Genomic DNA, 19699 nt, shown 5'->3' with positions numbered 1-19699 from the left:
TCCCTTTTGCCTCTCTGCACTCCAAACACTCAAATTATTTACTGCCTGGCTCTTCCTGGAAGGGTCTGCTGACTGGTCCTGAGCCAGACAGTCATGGCACTGCGCTGAGTATGGTTACAGTGAAGGGGCTAAGCAGGTTCACAGGGTTCAGGGTGCCACACCCCTTAGGGGCCAACTCAACTTCTCTATCAAAACAATTACATTAGCCAGGCATGGTGGCACACATTTTTAATCCCAGCACTGGGAGGCAGAGGCAAGTGGATTTCTGTGAGTTTGAGACCAGCCTAGTCTACATAGTGAGTTCCAGACAGCCAGGGCTATATAGAGAGATCCTGTGTCCAAGAAAAAAAAAAAAAATGTTTATTAGAGTCTCACTGTGTAACCCCAGCTAGCCTGGACATCACTATGTAGACTAGGCTAGCCTCAAACTCAGAGATCCATCCACCTGGCTCTGTCTCCCGAACACTGAGATTAAAGGCGTGTACCACCCACAACCGTCTCCATCAAATTTTAGTTGCCTGGTCCCGTCAAAATGAAGAAAACGAGGCTTTGTAAGTTGTCCTTCTAATACAGCTCGCTGCTCACCCACTCCCGCTCCCCCCCCCCCCCCCCCCCCCCCGTCCCTATTCCAGTCTCTCGGCACTGTGCGCCATTCTTGCATAATCCCATCAGGAACGTCTCTGAGTCAGACCCAGAAATTCCCTTTCCTTCTCCAGGAATTGATGCTAACACAAGCATGTGACACGTGATGCAACTGTTGCCGGCCAGGGAGGGCAAAGTCTCCCCCCCACCCACTGACTCCCAGAAAAAGCCTTATCACTTGCGAGAGAGCCAAACGGACAACCGGTACAGGTGGCCTCTCTTTCCTCTACAGAGTTTTTGTTTGGAGGTGACTTCTGAAGCGGCTGCAACCATTTTATTATAAGGAACACTTATCTGGAGACAGGACCTCAAAACTGAAAAACAGAACTGTGTCAAATGGGCCTTGAGTTTAAGTGGCCAGCCTAGGGCTTTCCATGCTTGCCATGTAAAACACTCAGGAGGTTCTGGAAGCTAACAGACCGGCTATTCCCTCACTGTGGTTTTGCGTTGCCAGAGTTCACATGGAATACTCAGCTTTCCCATAGCTCATTCTACAGAAGCCCCTTGCCTTCCTTCCCTTCCCCCGTTCTTCCAACTGTCTGTCTGTCTGTCTGTCTGTCTGTCTGTCTCTCTCTCTCTCTCTCTCTCTCTCTCTCTCTCTCTCTCACACACACACACACACACACACACACACACAAAAATCTTAGTAAGGGTTTCTATTGCTGCAACAAAACACCATGACCACAAAGCAAATTGGGGAAGAAAAGGTTTATTTGGATTACACTTCAATATTGTTCCACTGAAAGAAATCAGAACAGAAACTCAAACAGGGCAGGGCCCTGGAAGCAGGAGCTGATGCAGAGGCCATGGAGGAGTGCTGCTTTCTGGCTTGCTCCTCATGGCTTGCTCAGCCTGCTTTTCTATATATATAATTAATTTTTTTTTTATTTTATGTGCATTGGTGTTTTGCCTGCATGCATGTCTGTGTGAAGGTGTCAGATCCTGGAGTTACAGACAGTTGTGAACTACCATGTAGGTGCTGGGAATTGAACCCTGGTCTTCTGGAAAAGCAGTCAGTGCTCTTAACCACTGAGCCATCTCTCCAGCCCAGGACCACCAGGCCAGAGATAGCACCTCCCACCATGGGTTGGGCCCTCCCCCATTGATCACTAATTGAGAAAATGCCTTACAGCTAGATCTCATGGAGGCATTTCCTCAACTGAGGCTCCTTCCTCTCTGATAGCCCTAGCTTGTATCAAGTTGACACACAAAATTAGCCAACCCACACACGCGCCTGATCAAGCTACACCCTGACCCTTATCTGGTACTTAGCAGTTCCCACAGGAACCAGCATTGTCAATCTGATGCCAGCTGGCCTTTCCTCCCAATTCTCTATCACCCTACCACCACATCCCTTGCAAACCACTGGCCCCCAAATAAAAAAAGTTAAATAGAATGGTGAGCCAGCTCAAGTCAACTCCATCTCAATGTCTCAGGAGATGCTATGGGAGAGGACAGTTTAGAATGCTACACCAGACACTCAGAGCCTCAGGAGATGCTATGGGAGAGGACAGTTTAGAATGCTACACCAGACACCCAGCACCTCAGGAGATGCTATGGGAGAAGACAGTTTAGAATGTTACACCAGACACCAGGAAGCTAAGGAACACAACTAATCAATTCTCTTTGGTTTATCTAATTTTTCCAAGTTTTCTGTGCTAACTTTAAACACATGTTAATAAAAGGGAAAGAAATTATTTTAAAACAGAACTTGATAAACGAAAGATACCTGGGCCGTGGAAGTAGAGGGAAGTGATGAATGAAGGCTGTGGAGCCATGCTGCCTGGTGGTTCAGATCCCATTTGTGCTTCTTGCTGGCTCTGTGATCTTATACAAGGTGCCTAACCATTCTGTGCCTCAGTTTGTCAGTCTGAGAATGGATCTGAGTAAGTCTCACTCTCTTGAGCTGTCTGAGGATAAATGAGAAGATATACACCAAGTGCTTGGCACTGGACCTGGCACCCAGTAAGGGGTGGCATTCTCCTTCCAGAATGTGGGTGCTGTTGTATCTCTGCGTTGTCAGTACCATGAATTGCACCTGACCGTCCGAACTCATGAATGCCCCAAAAGGAGGAAGAGTCATTTGCTGCGAGTTTGGTTCCTGAGTTACTTCCAGTCACCGCCTTTCGCCTCATCATAGAATCAGACTTCAGCTCCCACATCCAGACCCTCTTCCTAGCCTTGGCCTCCTTCCTTAGACTCTCTGTGTGCTCCTCTGTGAGATCAGGGGGTTGCCCAATCTGAAGGCTGCCCGTCTCACTCTTCTGTCCCCTCCTGCTGCTAGCCCCTCACCCTGACCTCCTTCTCTGACCCTGGGCTTCCAGAGGCTTCCTGTTTGCCCTCGGTTCTAGAGGCTAAACACAGAGTGACCAACCAGTGTCTCAAGACCAGCCCCCACTGCTCCCATTCCTGTTTGGAAAACAGAAATCCAGTTTGATCTGAAAAAGACTAGGCAGAAATAACCACCATAGTGCATATCAGACCCTTTGGCAAGGATGTGAGACACAGTGTGAAACCAAAGCAAGAGCTGGGGAAGGGGCCTCCTGTAGATCCTGGGCAACCTCAAGCCTCTATAAACACATCAGTTAAAACCTGCACGGGATCAAGGGACAGTTCTTAACTGACTGAACCTCCAGTGCTGGGTCCACTAGGGACAGAGGCACCCACACGGTTCACCAGGCACAGAGGCACCCACACAGTCCACTAGGCACAGAGGCACCCACGCAGTCCACCAGACATAGAGATACCCACGCAGTCCATCAGGCACAGAAGGACCTACGCAGCCCACCAGGCACAGAGACACCCACGCAGCCCACCAGGCACAGAGGCACCCACGCAGTTCACCAGACACAGAGGCACCCACGCAGTCCACCAGGCACAGAGGCACCCACGCAGCCCACCAAGCACAGAAGCATCCACGCAGCTCACTAGACACAGAGGCACCCACACAGTCCACTAGGCACAGAGGCAAACACACAGTCCACCAGGCACAGGGGGACCCACACAGCCTCAGCTCCATCCTTCCTAGGGGGAGACGGATTCACAGCTCCTGCTACGTCTGGACCCTTTCTTCTTTTCCTCCTCGCTCAATATTTCATATTCTTCCAGGGAAACTAGCAGTTCTCCCTTTTAAAGAAAATGTTTCTGGGAACAGCTGGGCATGGTGGCTTCTGACTGCAATCCCACACTCAGGAGGCTGAAGCAGGAAGATTGCTTTGAAGCCAAGGCTAGCCTGGACAACCCTGTCTTGAAGAATTCCATAAAGTAGGAGGATGGCCATGGTTAGACACCAGCTATGGCTAAGGTACTGAAAATGTTTAACCAATGTGTTCCTGAGTTGGCTGTATAAACACCAAGCAGCTGCTGAGCAGGCAGGCTTGCTGCCTACGGTCTGTGCTTAACTTATCTTCTCACTCAAAGGGAAAGAAATCAGCGATGATAACAACCATTAATCAGGCCGAATTTCCTTTCTGGCCAGCACACATAGGCCATTCAAGATGACTCAGAACTTCACCTAAGCCAAACCCCTTGATGATATACAGACAAACACCCAGACACACACAGAGAAACAACTCCATCTGTGCCAACCGCCCAACAGCCAGCCACTGTCCGGGAGCCAAGCGTCTGCACCATGGACAGTCCAAACTGAGACACCCTGAGACTCACATATAGACTGGATCTCAATGATTTAACTTCAAGAAAGCACATAGGGGCCAGCAAACTGGCTCTATTGACAAAGGTGCTTGCTGCCAAGCCTGACAACCTGAGTTCGATCCCCAGGACCCACATGGTAGAAAGAGAGAGTCAATACATCTGTTGTCCTCTGTCCTCCATGCATGCGCTATTAGTTTGCTTGTGCACACACACACACACACACACACACACACACACACACAAATAAATCTGATGAAAACTTCTTTAAAGAACGTAGGCTACCTCGACAGTAATTTTTATATTAATTACATGGCAAGTTGATATTCATTTAGACATCTGGTTTAAATGTCAAAATTAACTCCCTACATATATTTTCTGTGTTTATACATTTGTGTATAGAGGTGTGTGTGTGTGTGTGTGTGTGTGTGTGTGTGTGTGTGTGTGTGAATGTGGAGGCAAATGAATAATCTGGGGTGTTGATGCTCAGGTGCGGTGGTCTGAATGAGAATGGCCCCCATATTCGTATGCTTGGTACCCAGCTGGTAAAATGCTTGGAAGGGTTCAGAAGTGTGGCCTTGTTGGAGGAAGTGTGTCTCTCCGCCTGCTACATCCAGACCACGTTCTCTGCCATGATAATGGACTAGCCCTCTGAAACTGTACACACGCCCCCTGTTAAATACTTTCTTTTATAAGAGTTGTCTTGATCTCGGACGGGTGCTACTCACTTCATTTTTACTTGCGTATGTACATGTCTGCATGTTTGTATGTACATGCATGTGCAGTTTCCCAAGGAGTCCAGGAGAGGGCATCAGATCCCCCGGAGCTGGAGTTGCAGGAGGCTGCGATGGGGAAGCTGAGTCCTCTAGAGGAGCAGTGAGTGCTACTATCCACTGGACTACCTCTCCAGGCTACCCCCCAACTACAGACCCCGTTTTTGAGACACGGTCTCTCACTGGCCTGAAGTAAAGAGGCTGGCTGAATCCCAGGGTCCACATATCTCCACCTCATATTGAATTGGGAGTATGGACATACCCCAAAATTCCACGGTTTTGTTTGTTTTTAAGTGGATTCTAGAGATTGAACTCGGGTCCTGGAGCTATCACCACAAGCATTTTACTGAGCAGACTATCTCCTCAGCCCTTCCTCCATATTTCAAGCTTTTTCAAATGCGGCTGCTGGTTTTTCCATGACTCATGCAGCTCGTACTGGAACAGGTGGCTCTCAAGCCAGCTGGCTGGTTCTGCACCCTGCCCAACCCCCACCCCCAAGCACCGCTTGCCAGCTACACCACACTGGGCAAACTGCTGGCCACCTCCATTCAAGTGTTGTGGATAAAGGGGAATACGAACAGGTTGGGTTCCACACAGCCCCACCAGGAGGATCAAAGGACCTCAGAATGCTCACAACATGACCCTGTGGCAATCTATGCATCTTGCATGAAAAGTTTAAATCCACTTTTTTGTTTTGCTTTTGTTTTTCAAGACAGTTTCTCTATATAGCCCTGGCCGTCCTGGAACTAGCTCTGCTCTGTAGCCTAGGGCTGGGGCTGGCTTCAGACTCAGAGGTCTGCCTGCCTCTGCCTCCAAGTGCTGGGACTAAAAGCACGTGGCACCACACCCAGCTATAAAAAGACAGCATAATCAATCCCAGCCTTTAAAATACAGTGTGGTAGTTTCCGGTTCACTACCAGTGCAGCTATGGCCACTTTCTAACTGGGGAACAGTCTCACTACCCCCAATTCTTTGAGCATCATTCCCCAGTCTCTGCTCAGCCCAGCCTTTGTCCCTGCAGACTTTCTTAGTCTGCAGTGCCATTTAATGAAATCATTAGCTGTGTGGTCTTTGTGACTGGCTTCTTTTATTTAGCGTGTGTTTACAGTTCATCCATATTGAAGCACGTGTTTTTACTCCATCCCTCCTGTGGCCTGACCATGTTCCTACTCACATGTTCCTACAGGCTAATGTTAGTAAGGCTGATACTAGTACAAGTTTTTACACAGACATTTTTTTTGTTCCTTTAAGGTCCACTCCCTGGGGTGGGATCTCTGGATGCGGGGTAACTGTTTCTTCACCCTCTCTCCCAGACTGCCAAGCTGCTTTCCCAAGGTCACCCCTTCTTCCCGGCAGGAGGCTGGCTGTTAACTGTGTTCTTAGCTCTCACTTCCACAGGAAACACCAGGAGAGATAAGGTAAGGACAGACGCTGGGAGGACTGTGTTCCCCAGAGCTTCAGCCCTGCTTGCCTCCTTTCATGGGGTCTCAGTTAGGTCGCCTCCCCTCTTTAGCCCTCAGTGTCCTTTCTGTAAAATGAAGGTGTTAGCCCAAGGGCTCTCACCTGGCAATCTTGCCCCCAGGATATGTGGTGATGGTGACAGGCAGGCAAGTGATGCCGCCATCACCTCAGACACAGTACAGACCCAAAAAGTGAGTAACACCTGGTTCTGAAGGCCACTGATGAGGGAAGCAAGGAAATCCTACATTAGACTAAGGCAAAATTGTCTTCCAAAATGACCACACCACTTTGGGGAGACTAAGTCAGTGAGAAAGAAACTTCAGTTTCTTACCTGGTGGCGGTAATTATACCAGCCATTGGAGCCCGCCACAATCACCACCCAGTGCTTGCCACCATCCTCTGGATCATCCACACCAACGGGAAGAGCACCAGCACCCAGCACCAGGCTGAGAAGCACGGCCGCGATCCAGATCATTCTGCACCCTTCTGCACCCCAGTATCAGCTACCGAAGGCTAGAAAGGAAAACGCAGAGCTGGTTATAAAGGGACGCGGACTTCCGGAGATAACATCGCAGCAACTGAGTCAAAGGGCAGACTGCTTGGAGCAGAGGAATGTGCTGAGCGTAACAATGTAGACGGAAGGAGAAACTCTTGGAACTGCAGTCATTCACTGGTGGGGGGCAAAGGGCAGTCCAGTTAGGTGTGCCCGAAACCAACCAATACCCAGAAAGCACTTAGGCCAACTTCTCAAGTTCCTATCACCACCCACCATGCATCAGATGACATCCCAGCAATCCCGTGCTGGTGATAAATTAGCAGCACACTCTCAACTGTTTGTGAACACACAGGACCTGGCGGCGCATAGGAAAATCTGCAGAGGAACATAAAATCGAACAGGAGTTGCTTTTGCTGGGTGGTGGGTGGAAGAGGGCAATCTCTTAAACTGCCTCTTTTATTATAAAAAAATGTTTTTATTACTTGCCAAATGTATTTATATTTTTTATTTATTTATGGGGGTGGGCAAGTACTGCATGTTATGGAGGCCAAAGGACAACTTTAGGAAGTCGGGTCTCTCCTTTCACGCTGCATCCCAGGAATGAACTCCAGTCAGCTGGCTTGTCAGCGAGCGCCTTTGCCCACCGAACCATCTCACTAGCTCCAATGTAGATTACTTATAAAGTTTGAAAATTCACTACAATGACCAATAGTGCGAACTTAAGTTTCCAGGAAGGAAGCACAGTGGGAGGGAGGGGCTGCACCTGTGTTAAAGATTCTACAAGACCAAAGGACTGGGCTTCAAGATTATGGAGTTAAAATGTTGCAGACTGGAGCCAAATTACCTTGGGCTACTCCTAGCCCTTTGAAAGACATCCACTGTCCTTCCTCCCCTGTGTCTAAACTAACATCCTTGTGACTATCAAAACCTTACTAGAGTCCACCAGTTCAAAAGCCAAGAATGTCCTCAGTTAGCATCTAAATTCTCCAGCAGTGACCCCCTTGCTGTCTATGGCCCCCACCACGAGAGGTGGTAAATACTTTGATTAATGACTTTGTTTTGTCCCTAATGAAAACTACATACAACCACTTCCACATAGTATTTGTGTTCCCTGGGCCATGGTCATTCATATTTAGCTTCAGAATAAACTCTGTATCCCCTCTGAGGTGAGAGCTATATTTTTGAGTCAACAATAGTGACAATGGTGATGGCAGCTTAAGCTAAGTGTGAGACATCTGGATAAGCTATGGTTCATTCCTGTCTTGTCTGACACTCAACAAGTGCATGCGTCTGGGCACCAGTGGTGCAAACATTTTCATGTGTTTTACCAAATGGGATGTTAAGAGCACGGACCGCTTATGCAGGGGAACGGAGCTTAGTTCCCAGCATCCATGTTGGGTGGCTCACAACTGCCCTTAGCTCCAGTTCCAGGAGTCTGATACCCTCTGCCAAGCTCCACAGGCACCTACACTCATATGCACATACCCACATACATACATACATACACATAGTTAATAATAAAAACAAATACTGCTTTTAAAAAAAAGAAATGAAGGGAGAGAGGGCAGAAGAAGGCTTGAAGTGGCACAGCCAATGTCTCTGGAGAGTTATTCTTTGGCCAAAGACCTTGGTGTTCTAGATTCCTGTCCCATTAGTTTCTGCCCCATAGTTCTACATCTCAAGAGTTTATGCTTAAGGAATTACCCAGCCTATATTATATTTTAATGCCAAAATTTGTTTTGTTTTGTTTTAAAACAAATGTCCTGATGTGTTTCCAGGCTGGTCTCCAATACCTGGGAAACAATCCTCCTGCCTCAGCTTCTAGAAAAGCTGGGACTACAGGCAGGTCCCACCACACATGCTAATACCAAAACTTTAAAGACCCTTCTAACACATGAGGTGGTAATAAGGCCGTAGGCAGGCCACCACCCATTGTGACATTAGCCTCTCCCTGTGTCCTGACTGTGTGTGTTCTGAAATGGCATGCCCAGGCCTGTGACCCTGTGATAAGAGGTGTGAGGTCTCAGCAGAAAGGAGCCTTGCTCCGCCTTGCCTTGCCTTGCCTTGCCTTGCCTTGCTTCCGCCCTCAAGAAAACACACAGCATCGGCCTATCTCTAAGCTAAAGAAGCCCCATCCTTTGACCTAACCCTCCCAAATCATATCAGAGAAGAGACAAAAGAGAGAGGAGAGGAAGGAGGCCCTGTGTCTGCAGAGAGAGGGGAAGGAAGCCAAGGTACCTGGGGTGGAGCCTCTAGTGAGGTCGCGTCAGGCACCAGTCCACAGGAGGATCTCGTTAGGTACAGACTGTGACCATAAAGGACCTGCATTTCTAAAGCACTCCTAGGTACACAGATGCTCCAGCCTTGGATTGCACTTGGATGCCTGAGGATGGGAGACCTCAGGCATAAGCCCCATGGGTTCCCATCCTCCTGGGCCCTAAGCTCAGCATCCTGGCACTTGGGACTGGAACGCTTGGTCACTGTAAATCTCCCAAACAGAAGCACCAGATCCTGAGTCTGTAAGCCTCAGTGAGTGCAAATTAAGGTTCCTCTTTTTCCTATCTCCTTCTCTTCTACCTTCCCCCACACACCTTAGCATTCCAAATCTCAGTGTCCCGCCCCTCCTTAGCATCCCAAGTTCTGCTTTTACAGCAAGCACCACCATACCCAGCTTAAATTCCCATTTCTTTCACTGAACTGCAGCGTTCATGGAGAAGTAAATCTATGAAACGCTCCCAGATTTGCTGTTTGGTCACCGGGGTGTGGTAGATTGGGAAGTAGGATACACAACACAGAGGGTTAGTGAGCTGCTGAGGTGGTTTCGACGCAGGGACCTGTTGATCCGTTACTGTTAACGCTGGGAAGGCTCTTCCACGTCCTGAAGGCCTGATTAGGACCATCGTGAGGCATATTTGGACAAAGGACAAGCAAGAGGACACCAAAGAGCAGAAGCTCCTGTCCCCATTGCTCTGCAGAGCCCCACCGGAAGGTCCACGTGAGCACCAGCAGAGCTGCCTCACCCTGTACTTCTCTGGCTTCATTTCTGCTGCCCGGAAGCTTTCCCCAAGGCCCAGTCAGCAATGCTTCTCTGTAAAAGGTCAGACAGTAAATATTTTTGATTTTGCAAGCCAGACCATCTCCAACATAATCAATCATATGACTCTACCGGTATTTCATAAAAGCAACCATAGACAATATGGGAAGGAATGAATATGGCTGTTTGAATAAAACTTTACTTAAAAAAAAAGGTAACAAGTTTGACCTATGGGCCAGTTTGCTGACTTTGCCCTCAAAGAAACAGAATGGTCTCCTGGCCCCAAGGAGAGCCTGAATGGCTATTATAATCTCCCATCAAAATCACCAAACTGGTCACTGGTTTTTATCAGACTCTGCTGAGTTCAGTTCATGTGACTTAGTCTCAAAGATGGACTCATTCAATGAGTGACATTGATATGTGATTTTTTTTTCCTCCTCATACTTAGGGGGAAAAGAAATCAAATCCACGTGGCTTTCAATGTCCAAAGTCTCCAGATCCACAAATTTAACCAAGCTTGGATCAAAAACACTTCTGAGAGGTGTGGCGGGGGGTACAGCTCAGTGGGTCAGTCTGCCATTCATGCATGAGGAGCTAAGTTTGAATCAACAGGATCCATTCAAAGTTGGGTGGAGTCGTGGTCACCTATAACCCCTGCACTCCTACAAGTGAGACTGGAGGCAGAAACAGGAGAACCCACAGACGCTCATGGGTCAGACAGCCTGGCGTATACAGCAGTGAACCACAGAGACTCGTCCTACTCAAACTGGAAGGCAAGGATCAACACCCGAAGTTGCCCCGCGGCCTCCACAGGCACCTGCAGCATGCACACACCTGCACTGGCACACATGAATGTGTGTACACACACATACAAATAAACACATCACATACATCCGGTATATATGTACGCATATGGGGGCTGCATCTATGCTGAATGTGTGATAGGCTTTTCTTGTCACTAACTCCAAAGCACAACAGAATGACAACTAACGGAGCACCTGGAAGAGTGCTAGGTAGGAGGCCGTCCCCTGAGGAATTAAAGTTACAAGACGGTAAGCCCAGGCCTCTATACAAATGATGCCTTTTCACGGAAAGGACTTAAACTAGACCATCCTATTCAGTCTCCAAGGGAACCTTGGAAGCAGGCCCAAGGACACCCAGATGACTGTTCTGGAATCAAGGTCCACCCTGACTGTGAGCAGCGGAGCCGACTCAGCCAGTCTAGCTACCTCAATTAGCAGGCACTGCAACAGCCAAGCAAACCTAGCCCTTCCTGGCGGCTTTCAATTTGTCTTCCGGTCCTCTCACGGCATGCACCCGTCACTGCACTGTAGGAAGGAGGAGCAGACAGGCAGAGGTCTGTCTCGATCCTTTCGCTCATCCTCACAGTGGATGATCCTTATGAACACACATCGCTCCTTTCAGACGAGGAGGAAACGGGAGACTGGGAGCCGGGGAGAAACCTGCAGATGGGGGACATGAGTCGGGCTGAGTGGGCTGTGCCTGTCCCACTGCACCACCTGAGCTGGAAATCCTAGTCCATCCATGACCACAGACACCGACAACAGCTCCAGGCTGGGGCCCAAACAGCGTAGGTCTTCAGACCTTCCCCAGGCCACCCAGGACCTCTCATGTGCCATTTTAAGGCACAAGGAGGAGCACTTGTGTGGCCCACCATGGAGACCCGGAGCCACACACTCCCTAAGTCAACTGACAAAGCTCATGAACTTTCCCAGTTCCCAGTTGCTATACCCACCATGACACTGTTCAGCAACAGAACACTAGGCCAGAAAGTCAAGTTCAGGACTTGACTCAACTTCAAGAAACTTCAAGAAACGGGCTTAATTCAAGCAGGGACATTGGGACAAGTGAGCATTCCAGATAAACTGTCGTGAGCCACAGGTAATAGAGGCGAGGCCAGGGGGGGTCATCTAAGTAGAGAGGTCAAGTTCAAAGCCAGGTATGACACCTGCATTACCACAAGTGTGACCTCTCACTGACAGCTACCACTCAATACTGGCTCTGGGTCAGATGCAGCAAGCCAAGCCAAGAAGCTAGTTAGCCGGATGTCATCATTGTTGAGGAACTTCCAAATAGGCAAGTCTTCGTTGTGCTCTGTCCTCTGGGAGGTTAAAGTAAACAGCTCTGTAAACAGCTGATTGGACTATGGATGAAGAGCCGGTGTGGACTATCTGCTTGTTTTGTTTTGTTGGGTTTGTTTGGATTTGACACAGGGTCTCATTATAGAGCAAAGATTGACCCGGAACACACAATCCTTCTGCCTTCAACTCCAAGATAATTACAGGTGTGCATAACTCCTTCCGCTCAGCTAGGGCTGTTTCCTTAAATCGAATTGTTTTACAGTGTTGGCTTTCTGTTTTCTTTCATTGTATTGTATTCTGTTGTACTTTGAGATAGTCTCAAGTAGCCTAGGCTGGCCTCAAACTCACCGTGTAACTAAAGATGACTTAGAATTTCAGATTGGTAGCCAGGCTTGGTAGCAAACATCTTTAGTTCCAACACTCAGGAAACAGAAACGGGCAGATTTCTGAGTTCAAGGTCAGACTGATCGACTGAGGTCCAGGATAATCAAGAGTTACCACAAGGAAACCCTATCTCGAAACACCCCCCCCCTCCAGCCGGGCAGTGGTGGCACACGCCTTTAGTCCCAGAACTAGGGAGGCAGATGCAGGAGGATCTCTGTGAGTTCGAGGCCAACCTGGTCTACAAGAGCTAGTTCCAGGACAGGCTCCAAAGCTAGAGGAACCCTGTCTCAAAAAACCAAAAGGAAAAAAAACAAAAAACAAAAAACACTCCCCCTCCAAAAAAATTCCAGATTCTTCAGTCTCCACCTCCCAAGTATTGGGGTTATAATGTGCCTTGTACCCAGCCTTGTTTTCAGTGTTAGGGATCAAACAAGGGGTCTCACAAGTGCTAGGCAAATGCTCAATGACTGAGCTTCATCCTTTGCCCTAATTTCTCTCTAAAACAGGACCCTATGCTACAACACAGGGCCACCACGCCCTCTCTAGTAGGACTACAGGATAAAGACCTTACAGCTTTGGGGTTTCCTGTTGAAAACTAAGGTAATTACATCCTATCTCAAACAAAAAACGTCCTACTAGATGAGTATATTATCATTTTCCTCAACTAGGAGAATTTGAGATTTGGTGAGGAGCCAGATTCCGTACAATCTAACCTAACTAAGCCCACCTAATTCTGGTTCCACCGAAAAGACCGTCTGCCTACTTCCTGGGGCTAAAGGCTATGTATGCAAATAACTCTCACGCAGACATGCAAATGTTCCAACAAAGGGAGGCTGCTGACTTTCTTTGACTCCAAGCCACCCCACCCCTTTCACAATCCAGTATTTCCAGGCTGCAAGCATGGCTGCACTTTGGAGGTCCTTTGACTGGCTATAATACCTCAACAAGTTTTCTTATTAATAGGTTGAGCAAAAACCCTTAGCACATGTTCATTTTTAAGATCTGTACAGTGAGAACTTCACCTTTAAAAAAAAAAAAAAAGCATTTTTTACCAGTAGAGAAACCACAAGCATCTAACATACTCCCAGGCAAACAGAACCAAAGCTGTCAGTAGGAAGGCTCCAGGATCTAGTGGCACAACCTCTAGTGATTGCTGAGTTTCTTAAGACTTTCGTTTTTAATGCCTAGTTAAAATTTGTATTTTTTTAAAACAATTCTTTAGTTTACATTTGTTTGTTTGTTTACTGATGTATGTTGGTGTTTTGTTTGCATGTATGTCTGTGTGAGGGTGTCAGATCTTAGTTACAGACAGTTGTGAGCTGCCATGTGGGTGCTGGGAATTGAACCCAGGTTCTCTGGAAGAACAGTTAAGAGTCCTCTTAACCACTGAGCCACCTCTCCAGCCCCCGAAATTTGAATTTCTTAAATCAAGATTATTATTTTTGAAACGGTTTTATTATAGCCTGTGGTCTTTTCCAAAAATGACTAAAGGAAACCTTCACAGTTATATGTTGGCTCTGATGTTAGACCTTTTTTTGTTTGCTTGCTTTTTAATTTTATTTAAAGAAAACCCTGGCTAGCCTGGAACTCAAAAAGATTCACTAGCTTCTTTCTGAGTTCTAGTACTAAGGGCATACCCTACCACACCCAGCCGTGAAGTCTGACTTTTCTGTATGTGTATGTTTTTCGAGACAGGGTTTCTCTGTGTAACAGTCCTGGCTGTCCTGGAACTCGCTTTGTAGACCAGGCTGGCCTCCAACTCACAGAGATCCCCCTGGTTCTCTCTCCAGTGATGGGAACATTGGGTTTTTGAATTCACCCTTTTTCCAAGTGGCTACTTTGTTCTAAGGCAGTGGTTCTCAGTCTTCCTAATGCTGCAACCCTTTAATACAGCTCCTCATGTTGTGGTGGCCCCCAACCATAAAATTATTTCATTGCTTCTTCATAACTGTAATTTTCCTACTGCTGTGAATTATAAAGTAAATATCTGATATGCAGGATACCTGATGTGTGACCCCCACTGTGGGGGCTGCAACCCATACATAGGCTGGGAACCACTGTTCTAAGACAAACAGCAATCTCATTTTCTTTCATCTTTTCTTCTGATGGCATCAAAGTTTACATTCTCTAATCTGGATACATCATTATCTAATTAAGGGGCTTTTTTTGGTTAAAAAAAAAATGAGTCTCATCACGTGTTTATTTAATCATTCAGATTTCAACATCACCAATGCTTGTGACAACTTACTCATCATAAACTGAGATTTGAATTTTGGTCTACTAAGCAACTTAAAAAAATTATATTAGAGGGTCATGGAGATAATTCCGTGGATAAGGATATTTGCCAAGAAAAGCTAGCTGATGGCCTGATTCCTAGAACCCAGGAAAAAAAAACTAGGTCATGCATCTGTAATCCCAGAACACCACTCAAGGAGGAAGAAAACGGGAGAATCACTCAGATATGGGAGGACCAGCTAGTCTGAAGTAAGCTGTGTACTCTGATTGCCACACATGAGCCATGGGACAAATGCAACTGTGCACACACACACACACACACACACCCCAATTAAGAAAAAAATAGTGCCAGAGCCAAGTGTTATCACAATCTAAAATCCCACCATTCTAGAGGCTGAGGCAGGAGAATCACTGCAAGTTCAAGATCAGCCTGGGCTACAGAGAAAATCCCTGTTTCATAAAATAACAAACACACCGGGCAATGCTAGCGTGCACGCGTCTTTAATCCCAGCATTTGGGAGGCAGAGGCAGGTGGGTCTCTGTGACTTCAAGGCCAGCCTGGTCTACAGAGCTAGCGTGTTACACAGAGAAACCCTGTCTCAAAAAAGAAAATTAAATTAAAATAACAAACGGGGCCTGGAGAGTAGCATACACCTTTAATTCCAGCACTCAGAAGGCAGAGGCAAGCCTATCTCTGTGAGGCCAGCCTGGTCTACATAGGGAGTTACAGGACAACCAGGACTACCTAGAGACACTGTCTCAAAAAATATAATGATAATAATGAGCATATCTCCAAAAGAGAGTCTTAGGAAAATTCCAGAAAGAGTTTTCCCTTCAACACGGTGAAATGTGACTGTGTGTTTGTTAACAGCGGTCACATCACATATGCAATGGAGGACCCAGACGATCAAGAGCAGGACGTCCCATCAGTGGAGCTGTCACAACGCTGTGACCCAGTGCTTTACTCATGAGTTTCTGGCGACGCTGGTAACAACAAGCCACTGTGCTGCCAGTCACCTATAATTATGTGCCAGGCATGACCCTTCACCGGTTACTCCAGAGAGTCCTCCCAGCTACCATAAAGAGAAACATTCTGTGAGACAGCAGCCAAGATGGCTGGGCAACACACTACATCATCTCTATACCATATACCATCAACCATACCCAGCAGGCCATCCAGCGAGTGCCCTATACCAGTCAGCTCCCTGTTACAGTCCCCCATGGTGTAGGCACTGCAACACAGACTTCTGACACATGTCACCGAACACATCCCCATCAATAAGCAATGTCCTGGGCATCCTGAGGTCTACTTCCTTAACAGGTCTTGAATCTTCCACAGCTGTAACTCCCCTGGGGGTTATTGCGGTGCCCTTCTGGTCTTCAGTGTGGCCTCCTCTAACACTTTCTACCCTACAAACACTTCAAGATAAAGAGAAATCTACACTAAAGGCAGCTCACTGGGTGTTCAGGACAGCACCCAAATTTCCCACCCCACTAAAGGGCCTTCCAGATGTACTTGCCTCCCCTCCTGGATCAATTCACTCTCCACATATAATTCCTTATTCCAAACAGACTCCACAATTCCAGGTCCAAAGCACTGTCCACAACTTCGCCTTGCTGTTTTCCAGATAATGTGAACTCCTCCTCCACCCTACTAGCTACTGCCCATCACCCAACTCTCCAATTTCACTTCACTCCCTTCTGCACGAAGTCCTTCCTCCTAAATGAAACTTGAGAATTGCTCTGTACACAAACGACACTTCTATCCTTGACAAAATAAACTTGCCTCAAAAACCTTCGCAAACAATACAGCATGGTGGCCCAGTCCTATAATCCTGGCCTGCAGAAAGATGAGGCAGAGAGCCTCATCTTTGAATTCAAAACCAGCCTGGGATACACGGTGAGTTTGAGGTTCTGTCTCAAAGCCAAAACCAAACAAAAGCCTACTACAGTCCAATAAATGGTTGCTTTGCAGCGCCAGAATAAAGAATATTCCAGTCGTTACGGATCACAGAGCGAGTCTCAAGCCCTGACCACACATTTTCATCTATAAAACGGAGCATGTGACATAAGTTCCAGCCTCCAGCCCTCAGTGTCTAAACCGCCGGCCCAAAATAATCCTAACCTTAACAGGGACCTGGGACCACACAAAGCTAGCTTTCACTTTCAAGGTGGATGTGGGCCGTCCTGAAACCCAGCAACTCTTCTCGGAAGGAATATTTGGGGTATTTCTATAGAGGTGTTTTTGTTGAGATCGGGAATTGCCCCTTTCCACGAGTGCAATGCTCCAAGTTAAAAACATCAACAATCACCTGAAACCCTGCCAGGCGCTGCCCGGCAATGGGACCTCAGCGAATCGACTCCTCCTCCTGCCTCAGTTTAGCCCTCCAGGGAAACCCGCGGTTCCAGCAAAACACAGTCGCGACACAAACAAGGCTCGGACTGGGTGACCCCAGGAGGGAAATATTACTCAGAAAGGGTCGAGGGATGGAAAACCTAGCCAAGAGCCCATAAGTCACCTCTCGTGGGGCGAGGGTCCTCCCGGGGGGCCACGATTACCTGGGCGGGTGACCGCCGCGGTGACTGCAGGACCGTGGGAACTCCGGGCGTCGCGCAGCCTCAGACCAACCACCTCCAGAGTCCGCCCCGCAGTGATTGAACTGCGCCGCCACCGCTCACTGTGCTCGGATACCTACATTCCCTGGTTGGTGCGATCTCGGGACGTGGCGTTTAAGAAAACCAATAGAAGCTGAGATTGAGGCCGGTTAGCCTGAAAGACTACAAATCCCAGCGTGCGTGGGCGGGGCTTCAGGGCCCTGTGGGCGGGGCTCAGAGGCCTGTGGCCTGTGCTCTTGCATGATGAGCTAAGCTTGAGCACCTCGGTGTCTGGGGACTCTAGAAGCATTGAAGGCTCACGCGAACTCACTGGTCTCCTGACTTATCAGTGTATGAGCCTCCCGAAACTCGCCTGATGTCCACCCCCAGGACTGTTGTGATTTTGTTGTTCTGCCTTGACCTGTGATCATAACCCTGAGAGATAGATGACCACCCCAACTTCACAGACAGGACACCTGACAAAATCATGGAGCTTAATTGTTTACCAAGCTCCCAGAACACTTTCAGGGGCAGAAGCAAACCACAGCAGTCTGGTTCCTGAATTCAAGATCCTAATCTGCTGTTATGTCTCAAGTGTTGGGCGTCACCGTGAGCTGGAGAAAGAAAACACTGTACGTGCAAATGTCATGAGCTGTCGCTCAGTAAATAAAATCGATGCAGTCCTACATGAGTATATCAGGACCCAAGACAGGGCCACCTTCCAGGGCTCGCTCTCTCTCTCTCCTCTCTCTCTCTCTGTCTCTCTGTCTCTCTCTCTGTCTCTCTGTGTGTGTGTGTGTGTGTGTGTGTGTGTGTGTATGTATGTATGTATACACACACGCACGCACCTTCGGGTGCATATACACATTATGCCTATGAATGTAGAGGTCAGAGGTTAACCTCAGGATCCATTCGCCTTAATTTTGTCTATGTGCGGTTTGGTTTGGTTTGGTGTTTTGAGACAGGAGTTCTCTAGTCCGGGCTGTCCTAAAACACAATATGTAGACCAGGCTGGCTTTGACCTCAAAGAGATCTTCATGCCTCTGCCTCCCAGTATGGGGACTAAAAGCCTGCTTCTCTATGCCCAGATCTACCTTCCCTTCTGAAACAGGGTATCTTATCTGGCCTGGAGCGCACTGACTTGGCCGGCCTTCCGGCCAGTGAGTCCCAGAAGTCAGTCTTTGTCCTCCTCCCTAACAGTCAGATTACAAGCATGCCCCATCATACATGGCTTTTTTTTTTTAATATGTGGGTTCTGGAGATCAAACTCACATTCTCATACTAGCAAAATGTGTACTTTGCCAACTGAGCTGTTTCTCCAGCCCTGAGTTTTTGGGCTTTGGTGTTTTGGGGTTTTTTTTTGTTAGTTTGTCCCAGTAAATCTTCAGACCTACTCCCTATCTTGATGAATAAAAATGTATAAGATTACAGCCACACCTGTCTGCTTAGTATTATCTCTGGTGATTTTTGCAAACGAGGCAACCTTGAATAGACTGTAAGGGTTTCGACTTGAAGATAACAACTGACCCTTTCTTGCGAGCTATTTGGCCTAGGTTCAAAGCTTGAAAGTGACCTTGGGCTTCAAGTCTAACTCACGACCAGGCGTGCTTTCAGGTCTTCCACCAAGAATATGCGAAGCTCATTCATCTCCTTCAGTGTATTTACCAGGCCCCTTTAAATGCCACTTGTAATGAAGTACTGAGAGAAATAGGATTTTGCTTCTTCCCCTTGGGAACTGACTGTCCTGTTGGAGATACCAAGTTGCATCCTTAACCACTCCCTTTCACCCATAATAAATGGTGTACTTTGACTGTTTAAGCCTTAATGATGAACGGAAAGTCGTGACCTGTAGCCTGATATGTTTAGACAAAGAGTCTGGTCCAGCCCCTTTGCTCTCCCTCAGCAACAGTTGAGTTGAGTGGACCAGAAGAGTAGTACTTGTCAGTGGATATCCAATGGGAGGAGCTGCTGGGGGTTGCCAGGGTGATGGTCAGCCCAGGCGACCTGCAAGGTGATATCAGAGAGGCGTGGGAGCACAGGTGAACTCTGTTTTCAAGTTATCTGGATTTAGATTTCAGTTCCGTGCCCACTGTAAGCTGCAGGACCTGAGTGAGCTCTTAATCATCTCAGTTCTGAGGTCTCCCCATACTCGGCATTAACTAAGTGCCGCGTAAGCATTAGCCACCACTTAGGCTAGGGGATCTCTTGAGCAGTGGGTGTAACTTGAGAATTTTAATGAGGAAAACAAGGTAGCTTGGTATGGCGGAGCACACCTGTAAATCCCAACTGAGGCAGGGAGACTAAGGCAGGGGGATTGCCTTGAGTT

At 47.8% G+C, this 19699-nt stretch overlaps 1 protein-coding gene across 2 annotated transcripts in view; it reads right to left on the bottom strand.

Annotated features, from left to right (window-relative positions):
- The window catches only part of Lgmn (legumain), a 33765-nt gene extending 16274 nt beyond the window's left edge, over positions 1-17491 (bottom strand). Inside the window, exons 1-2 of one of the 2 annotated variants that reach the window (XM_087911563.1) lie at positions 17338-17491; positions 6859-7040 (exon numbers count right to left, since the gene is read on the bottom strand). In XM_087911563.1, the coding sequence (XP_087767689.1) occupies positions 6859-7002 (144 nt within the window). In that variant the 5' untranslated portion in view covers positions 7003-7040; positions 17338-17491. Of the gene's footprint in view, positions 1-6858; positions 7041-17297; positions 17317-17337 lie in introns of those variants that run through there. The other variant, XM_087911564.1, reaches the window with a different exon arrangement.
- Between the last annotated feature and the right edge of the window lie 2208 nt (positions 17492-19699).

This window comes from Myodes glareolus, chromosome 11, assembly GCF_982192425.1.
Source record: "Myodes glareolus chromosome 11, mMyoGla1.1, whole genome shotgun sequence".
In the NCBI taxonomy this organism is placed as follows: Eukaryota; Metazoa; Chordata; class Mammalia; order Rodentia; family Cricetidae; genus Myodes; species Myodes glareolus.
The sequence above is the reverse complement of the archived record's forward strand: the minus strand, read 5'-3'. Positions and strand labels throughout refer to the sequence as shown.